The sequence below is a fragment of the Phalaenopsis equestris genome, unplaced genomic scaffold (assembly GCF_001263595.1).
Source record: "Phalaenopsis equestris unplaced genomic scaffold, ASM126359v1 Scaffold000287, whole genome shotgun sequence".
NCBI lineage: Eukaryota > Viridiplantae > Streptophyta > Magnoliopsida > Asparagales > Orchidaceae > Phalaenopsis > Phalaenopsis equestris.
In genome coordinates, this window is record NW_018164729.1 from 1,413,135 (window position 1) to 1,423,600 (window position 10,466).

The following is a 10,466-nucleotide window of genomic DNA, read 5'->3' on the forward strand; positions in this document are numbered from 1 at the left end:
TATATATATATATATATATAAAATAAAACCTTGTCTATCATATTTTTCTCATAAAATGATTCCTCTATCTATAGTGAAGAGGGTATAGATTGTGACCTTATATTTTTTTCTCTACTTTAGCGGACCGTTACAAATTATTCTGTGTACTTTACATAGATGAGTCTATTGCTTGGCTACATATGACTCGGTCGGCTATGCTAGTATGACTTCAACTCGATAAAGCCAATTCAATCGGTTGTGTTGATTTGTGATGTATGTCAGCTAAACTTGGTTAGCTCTAAGTCAACTGGACTGGCTCCACAACTATATTTTATCGATCGATTGATTTAGTCCAACTATCGACTCTTGATTGTTAGGTGAGGAGCTTTTGTCAACGGAATGAGAATAGGTCGTTTAGTAGAAAGTGAATCACTGTAACCTGATAAAATAGTTGATTCTTTGATGAAGGGGTCCTTCGGGATGACTGTGAGGCTCTGTTGTATTGTCAATAATTGGTTTCCGTTGAAGAATCTGATAGGCATCTGTGAGATGACTGTTGATGCTGAGGAGATGGATTCTTTCATCATATTAGATCTATCGATATGCAGGTCGGTGCATTCGCTCGGCTTTCTGTGATAGTTAGTTTGAGTGCTTATCTGGTTTGATTTAGTTTGACGGCTCAGACTCGTGCCTTTTTTAATGTCATTCTCTCGACTCATTGACATTTGTCATTTGTTCAAGCGGTCTATACTCAGCCGGCCTTCAGTTCCGATTTAGGTGGCTATATATGTTCAAATTAATGGGTTCTTTGGTCTTTCTTAGTGGCCCTCCTTCATTGTACTTCATTCATTCTGAATTATTGGATCGCCATGAGGTATGTTCAGGCACATTACAGAGGTAAGACATCAAATAAATATCTATCTTATCAATTTGCCAAATTTAATACCCTCCCAAAAAATTCTTACCAACACACCATCGAAACTTGAATGGCGTGTTTCGGGTAGCACACCGCAGTTTCCAAAACCATGTAATCTAACGTTTTGAAAAATAATTGTAATAATCAGTACAACTTTTTGAATAGCAGTTTCTCTTATAAACACCTGCCTTGGACAGACCTTTAGTACAAATGTTGATGCACCCTTTAAACTTGAACTTTAAGAATTACCTTCAAAACTATCTAAATTTTGATTTCCGTAAATTAAAAATCAAACGAACAATTCAATAAGTTGAATTGGGCGTTAAATATATAAATAAATAAATGTGTGGTATGCAAGTAAATTTCTCTATAATTTATGGTAAAATATGTGCAATAAATAAATAATCGTATAAATATTGTATCATTCTCATCTGAAAACAAATTCTAATATGTTGATTAAAATGAATGATAATATTTAAATAGATTATTTGTTTCATTAAATATCTATTTTATTTTCAGCACATAAATAAAAAACTTGACAATAAATTAAAAAAAAAAAAGTGAATTATTTTCAAGAGGCATATGAATTTGCGACGGAAGATTTGGAAGCTGCTGGAGAGGTACCTTGAGACGAACTTGCCGCGGCATTGGGTCGTCTGCAGCATTGGAAGGATTATGCGACTAAGGGTTTATTTGCGGCAGCGGCTTTATGAATAAACTTTGGAAGACATTAGCTCCATAAAATTTGCCAAATAAAAAGTTTTGTAGAGATTGGTCTTGGCTTCCAACTAAGGGTCGGTTTGGGGCAGCTTATTTTATATGGTGGCATTTTGAAAATACATCTGACCTGTTTTGGTAAACTGTGTTTTGACAGCTTATGCATTTTAAAAATGCTGAAAATAGCGTTTTCACATTGTGTCTATCTAGGTACGGTGTCTGCTTACTGGCAACGATTTGACTTTTCCAAAAAAATAAAAATTTGTAATAGCTACCGCACCCAGCTTATCAGCAGATTATTTTTAATCAGTTTATCCACAAATTTTTCAATAAGCTGCAGTTGCCCCAACCAGTAAATAAGAGTACTAAAAGGATAGGTGGAGGAAGTATAGTTATTATTATTATTATTTATGTTTAATTTCAGGACTTTCTGATTGTATTTTATTTATTTATTTATTTTTGCAATAAATTTTTCAAAGTGAAAAAATTGAAAATGTCGTTATTTAGAATTTTAAGTTGCTGCTTCATAATATGCAACGCTGTGGAATAAATTCACTTGACAGTACTCGAGAGAAATAGTTTTGAGAATTTATTAATATGATGAAGGAAATATTGTGAGAAATTATATGATTATTGCGTGAGAAGCAGAGTTGTAGAAAGATATCTTGATTATCTCTTAAGATTGTTGAGAATCACTTTGTGTTATGTATTTTTATTTTGTTATTTCATATTATATTTGTTTGACTTAATTTAAAGTTGTAGGTTGTTTTTACTTTTTTGTGTTTAGTTAATTTACGATATACAATATAATTTCAAGTTATTGGTTGTGTCTATGCGTATACATTGACTTTCTAAGAAGTTTCTATATATATATATATATATATATATATTAAAAATAAATAACATTTGATAAACTTAAACAGAGTAGTCTAGAAAATACTATACTTGGCACTGCCAAAATATTCTACGCTGGTTTCTATAGTAATATACTACTACCCACCAGATTTTATCATATATCTGGTCAGCATAACATATAAATACATAAAATGTGGCTCAGATAAAATATTAGGTGCGGTCGTGCGGACGACAATTCGAATAGGCCACCGTGATATCCACTATGAGGTCGCCGTATGGGAAAACATCGGTACATACGATCATAATTTTCCCTCTGGTATAGAGAAGGGAGTGATAGAAGCAAAGAGATTCCTATAAAGGCAAGAGAACCTTTGGAGATGAGAAATCCCAACTCTGTGGGGCTAAGTGATTTATGGATATTACATTTACATCTTCTCTAAGCGTCATATAATTTTGCTATGTATAATATATCAAATATATTTATCTAATAATTTAATTATATTTTTTAATATTTTCAAAATAATGTCTGATAATTAATTTCCCGTTAGTAATTGGTCATGGGGCCTGAAGTTTCTACCGCAGACTCGGTAAAAGGAAAAAACAAACAAACTGAAGCTTTTTGCAGCATTGTGCTAAGGAAAATTTACACACATACCACACAATTTATATGTATTTACACATATAGTCCCTAAAGTTCAATACTTACCAGCATAACACTTAAATATCATACATTTATAACAATAGCAATTTTTTTAATGTGATAATAGTGTAAATGCATAAGAATTGTGTGGCCTGTATGTAAATGCTCAAATCCGGATAGAAATCCTCGACTCCCGCTCTTCACCTCCCCTGTTCTTCGTCGGCTACGCTTCTCCTCCATTGCTGCTTCACCGCCACCCATCACTTCTCATCCAACAATGTCGACGGATCAACCAGCCGACGAACCAGAAACAATGCCGAGCAGCAAGAGGCGCAGAGTAGATCCCACTAACACCCGACCAGGCCTCCTCTTCCTCGCCAGACTCGCCGGCTCCTGCAGACGCTACGAGCACATGTATCATTACATGAGAAGCCTCGTCCAACTCATCACTCCCGATCAACCTCTTACATCCGAAGAGCGCAATTGTTTCGCCACCGCTTGCTGTTCCCATGTCAAACGCCGACAAGATGCTTACAATTTCATAGCCCAAGCAGCCGCCGATCCAAGAAGAACCGATCAACGGCAGAGGGAAGCCGCCATGGATTACCTCTCGCTAATCTCGTTGGAGATCCACGTAGCCTGTATGGATATCGTGAGGACTATCGATCTGCACCTTTTGCCCCAAACTGATGGGCCGCCCGTCTCAGCGGACGATCTAGTTCTTTACAAGCTTTTGAAAGGGAATTTTCTAATGTGTGTTGCGGATGTGAAGGGAGGGATGGAAAAGCACACCTACACAACTGCTGCGATTGAATGCTTTGAATCCGCCATGGTGAGACGGTGAAGCCGATCTCGGTTGTTGAAATATTGGATTCACGAATTAATTTCTTGATTCTCTTGATCTGCATTCAAATCACTGAATCGGTTGATTTGATCCGCCTTCTAATTAAGCTTGTATTCTGTTCCGATGTTCTGCTAAATAGGGTTTTGGGTAGATTTTAATCTGATCGGATTTGGTTTAGAAAATTTTGAAGGTTTTTATTGGATCTAAACGGTTTGCTTTGCAGGTTGACGGAAAGGACTTGCCATCGTCGAGTTCAGCGGGTCTTAGCTTGCAATACAGTAGGGCAGTGCTCTATAGCAGTGCGTATGGACAGCCGCATAAAGGTTATAAGATTGCGCAAGAGGTTCGCTTTTTATTTTTTTCCTTTTTTTTTTCTTTTTCTAATGGGATAATTACATATAGACCACTGCCAACATTTATATTTACAAATTAACAATGCAGGTGATTTTTTTTAACCACCAATCACGTGTATTTATGCGTGCCACAATCAATTATTGAGAATTTGATTTAAATGAAAATTATGAAAAATTTTATAGCATGAGTCCAAGTATCATTGAATTTAGTTTTACATTCATCTCTAAATAAATCCAACATATTTAAGACTCAAATTTAATAAAATATTGATAATATGTATTGGCTTAATTTTAATTTGTATTTATAATTTGCAGGACATCTAAATAAAATGATAGTTAATACATCATCCAAAAATCTAATTGATTGAGTGTGAAGGTTGATGTAATATTTAAATTGGGAAGTTTTAGAATTGAGCTCAAAAGTTTCTGAATTTTGATTTTAACAAACTTAAATTCAAAATTAAAATCACGATGAGATGAATCCAACAACAAAAAAAAATGATTAGATATTAATTAAAAGAAGCTCGAATCATCAATTTGAAGTGGGAGTAGAAATTTTAGGATATTAATTAAAAAGTTTAATGATATATGAATCTTGAATATTTATGGTTAAATTTAGTGTTCTGATGAAATATATCCAAAAAGCTAAAGATCACTCAAGTTAGTGATCATTAAAACATTAAAAGAAGACATATAATCAAAAGAAATAATATCTGTCATATGAAATGTTTTGGACTTTGGCAAAAAATAATTAAGATGATACTTTTAAAATTTTTAAAAAACCTTAATTTTTTATATGAAGGGGACAAGAATTTGAAGAAGAAAAAAGTGCCTAAAGATTTAAGCAACACTAGAGTTCTATTAGACAACCAACGCTAACAGCAACCAACACTAAAAAACATGATTTTACTTGAATCATCTAAAAATCATCATAGACTTATCAAAATCAACTGACTGTTGTTGTCTGATTATTGTTGACTGATAGAGCTATCTGATTGTTATTTTTGAACCATTGTCAATGATCTTCGGATTGAATTGTTGTCATTCGATCCCTATCGACAGACTATCATTATCACTCATAACAACTTTAATGTTGTCTTCTCCAATTGAGGAGGATTTATAGCTTTATTTATATAATGGATAATTTCATCTACGTTAGACCCAACCCTTTTTCTCATAATTTCCACTTGTGATTTTTTTTATTCATTCATTTAAGGAATCAACGTGCATGATTAGGCTTATAAACTCTCTCTATAATCACAATTTTTTTAGCTTGCAATAGATTTTTCGTTGTTATGGTAACTCACTTTCAATATTTTACAAATATTTTTTCTAATTATTGAAAACCAATCTTTTAATAAAAAAAAAATCATTATCCACATGATTAAGCTCATCAAGGTATAAATTTAGATGATTATCCTTCCAAGATAAAGGGGTAACAAGCTCAAATTGTTTTGCTTTTGCCAGAATATATCCAATAAATGATAAAATCTTTGCACAATCAAATTTGATTTCAATAAGATTATAAGTAGTCTAAGTCTAATCGATTTGATGGCTTCCATACAAGGTCTCCTTTTTATTATACTGAAATTCCTCCCTCATAACCTCACCAATTTTTTTTTTTTTCGTTGCTCATTCCAACTTTAATATTTCATGTCACCTATCCAAGTCATAATTTCTTAACAACTTTGGTAGACCTGACCCAACATCGTTTCATTAACACTCTTACCATAAGAGAAACTTTAATGTCTAGTTTATGAGGAATTACTTTTTAGGGATAAAAATTAATTTGTTCACTATTCTAGTTTTTTAACAATCTTAGCCTCTGGTCGATGCTATTCTCAAATATCAATTTTCAATGTTGTTTAAGTTACTTATTAAAACATCTATGATGAGTTATATGATTCTTATGTGTACATCGATCATAAAGGGATTATAATGTATATTCAATTGATCTCTTCTACATTCCTCAAGTAGATCTTCCTAGCAACTCTTAAGAATGAAGTCAATACTTGATTATATTCTTCCTTTAGTACGACGGTCTATGACTTTATAAAAGTCGCCAAACTTTTCATCTAACAATTTATCTTAAATCGAAAGATTATCAAGAAATTGACTCTTTTGGGAATATAAAAGATAAGTCTTAAAAAGCATATTTTGATTCATGCAATTTGAATTAAATGTATTGGTAAACGTCATAAATTTTGCTATTTTATCTAATTTTCAAACCTAGATACCTTTTATTGTCTAATACAAATTTTTTATTCATTAAAATATTAATTTGAATACATTGAATAGCTTGGTTGACAAAATAATTATTAATTTCATGCGTAAAAATTTATTGAGGGTGGGTTTGTAATGACCAAAACATCCTGAATTTTGAAATTTCCCCATCAAGAATAGAAAATTTTGTAAATTTTTCTCAAGCAAGTTTATAGTTCTACCCTCCCTCGATAAATTTTTAGCCCAATATTTTAAAAAAAATAAAATATTTAATAATTTTGCCCACCCTCAAGAAAGAAGTTGGTTCCACACATGGCGAGAAGATGGTTCCGCACATGGCGAGAAGAAATAACGGCTTGATGATGATGATGATATATATATAGTGAGGTATAAGGGTCTAATGATATATGTGAGTAATTAAAAGGTATAATGGGTGAAAAATTTAGAAGGTATAATGGTGTGGGAGACAAAATTGATATGAAGTGTTCTTAAAAGCTATTATTTAATTCCATTATTATGATGCAAATGTTATATTAAATTTTAAATTTTATGTGGTAATCTATGACATTTTCTTAAGATAAAATTTTATGCTGATACATAAGAATAAATATAATAGAATATTTGATATGTCAAGTCATTATATTAAGTATCATGAAACATTTTTATTTTTTTTAATATTTTAATATATTTTATTGTTCATAATATGATAACAAAATTGGCATACACATTATTTTTCTGTTGTACATTAGAAATTTAAGAAAAACGCTGTAGCTACTGATGAGTTATTGATGCTCATTCTTATTTTATTTGCATGTATATTTTGGAAAGAGTAAATGAAAAAAGTGTAAGTTGATTAGAAGCAGAGATTGAAGATTCATGCTTCTATGTACATTTTTTTTTTAAAGAGCATTATTCAGCTCTTATTTTATTTCACAAGAAAAAATACAAGTTCGGGAAAGAGGTCCCAACACACTCACTTTACAATCATACAAAAGAAAATAAAAAAGAAACTCTCTCCAACATGAAAACACAACTCACCCACCCCACAAACACAATAGAGATTCAAACACACAAAACCAAATAAAAAATAAAAAAAGTACACCAAAACAGATAAACCAAACAAAAATAAAAAAAGGACACCAAAACAGATAAACATCCAAAGGGACTCCAAAATTAACCAATATCTTTTAAAGCTACCAGCAACAGATTGTGAGGAGCAGTCTTAGAACCCATAGCACCATTCAGCATCAATCCATATTTAGCCGCCCAATGAGCAACCTTGTTACCTTCTCACTTAATATGAGACCATTGGTTAATCAAATGCTTGGATAGAGCAATAATCCTTCTCATCTGCATATTGATACTCCAATGATAATCTATTTGCAATTGACAACACTTCCATAGAATCAAAAAATTCAGTTTCCATAATAATATATTTCCAATCATAATAAATAGCCACCTGAAGACCAAAGACTAAAGCATCAGCTTCAGCAACTAGAGGAGATTCGGAAAACGCACTTGCCAAGAACCAACAAAGAATAGAGCCAAAAGAATCTCTACAAACTCCACCTACACTACAAACTCCACCTACACTAGTCCACCTACACTAGCAGATAAAGCATTCCAACAACCATCTACATTAATTTTAATAAAAGGCATCCACGGTTTATGCCACTTAACATTATAAAAAATCTTATTATGCACATAAATAGGAATATCCAAATGCTGCATCAACTGCTTCAAATTACCTGAAATCTTGTTGTTAACAGTCAATAACTTTAATCCTTTATACAAATAATTAAAAACCATACTAATAGTACGATGCACATTGGGAAAAATATTGTTGAATTTACTATCATTTCCAGCAAGCCATATAAATCAAATAATAACAGTAGGTATAGCAGTAAAAAAACCAAGACCAAGAAGCCTCCAAGCATTGAAAACATCAGAAATATTGTTATATTGAAACAAATTCCTGTTAAACCTAGTTAACTGCAACTTCATATTAATATCATTCCAAATAGTAGTAGTAAAATGACACTTAATAAAAATATGATCAATAGATTCCTCATTATGATGATATCATTTTATGTTGGTTAAAAAGATATTTATTATGATGGTTACAGTTAGATCCTTTGATTGTATGTTTGGTAATATAATTTTGAATCAAACTCAAGTTTTAATTATTTAATCTATTTAATGAATAAAATATGTATGTCCATTTTCTTATTTGTAATAAATCAATCTAAGAGGCTAATCGTAATATTGACTTCTTCTAAATGAATATTTAACTTTTCATGGAGTTAAATTGATCATCTTCAATTCAGACTGATTCCATCTTATATCAAAATAAGCAATTTATTCACAATGTAAGATCAGTTATTTTGAATGTTATAATTAGAGTAAAGTGCCAAAACAGTCTCTGATTCTTTACATTTGATTATTTTATTCCCATGCTGTATAGAATGAAAAATTATTACGTCTGGACTCCGAACGTAGAGATACGTTTGGAGTCCAATGAATCACCTCCACGTGGAGTTGACAGGAAAAAAAAATTATTTTCTTTTGATCCAACCCGGTAACACAGGAGAATATTCCTCCCGTATTATTTTGCGTTATTCAGATGTTATTGTGGTGGTATTGATATGTTATTGTGTATTGACTAACACGGAATAACACGGGAGGAATATTCTCTTATCCTAAAATGATTTTTTTTTTTTTTTGAATTTTTCTATCACCTTCACGTGACGTGATTTTATTAGACTTCGGGCGTATCTTTACATCCTTAATCCAGACGTAATATTTCTTCTTATAAAACAATCAAAATAGTCCACATACTCTTTAAATTATGGCTGAAATAATATCCATGAAAGACTATTAGAGTTCAATTTTAAAATAGTTCCCACGGTCTAATAATAATTAGGAATATTTCAAATATGAGAAAAATAATTTAATTAGATATCCTCCAATTGTGTTTGAAAATATAGAAAATATCATATAATTATATCTCATCATAACAGGTTACCCAATATCAATCTTCCTAATAGTTTCCATAACGTAAACAGCCACTTAAATCTTGAATCAAATTATGCCTGTATTAAATTTGATTATAATATGTACATAAATATAATTGTATCTCATATTTTTCTAATACTTTCTATAACATAAATAGGCTTAAATTTGTGGCATTGTCTGCTTAAATCAAATTAAGCCTTAATTAAAATTCAATTATAATATTTCAATGCATACTTATTTCATTATACATGTTCTCTTTTTCACCACATAAATAACAGACTTAAGATACATATCACCCAATTCCTACCTACTTACAAATCTAACAATTTAAAATTTTGTTCTTTTTATATTCATATCCCCCAAAATTGTCGTGTCACATCAAAAAACTATGATTTTATAGTTTAAACAGTGAAATAAAAATTAAAATTTAGATATTAGATAGATAAATGAATTTAAAGGAATTGAGTGGTATATATGTAAATTAATCTTCCTTTAATTTAAATATAAATGAATTATTCTCAACAGGCCTTCAATTCTGCCAGACTAGAATTGGAAGTGTTGGAGGAACGACCTGCAGAGGAAGCCGCTAGGGCATTGAAAACCCTGCTACATTTTCTCGACGCTCGGAAGATGTATGCGAGTTAGACTGGACCAGCAAAAACAAAAGGGAAGGGGGATGATTTTTATATTCCCTTTTTCATTATTTATTTATTTTTTTATTTAATGGTTATTTTACTCCTTTTTTTTTTTTTATTTTTTTTTTTTTTTTTGCAATAAATTATCCAAAAGTGAATACATTTAGATTTAGAATCTTACATAATGGCTGATAGGGCTGTTAACGAGTTGGGATTGGTTAGAATGGATTGATTGCGGCTCGTGACTCATTATATATATATATATATATATATATATATATATATATAA

The 10,466-nt window shown here is 31.3% G+C and overlaps 1 protein-coding gene across 1 annotated transcript; it reads left to right on the forward strand.

Annotated features, from left to right (window-relative positions):
• Positions 1-3,248: 3,248 nt before the first annotated feature.
• Positions 3,249-10,260, forward strand: LOC110024970 (14-3-3-like protein D; the record flags this gene model as incomplete). The annotated part of the gene is given in 3 exon segments (XM_020725179.1): positions 3,249-3,939; positions 4,175-4,294; positions 10,068-10,260. Coding segments are annotated over 3 exon segments (795 nt in total). The 3' UTR covers positions 10,188-10,260.
• Between the last annotated feature and the right edge of the window lie 206 nt (positions 10,261-10,466).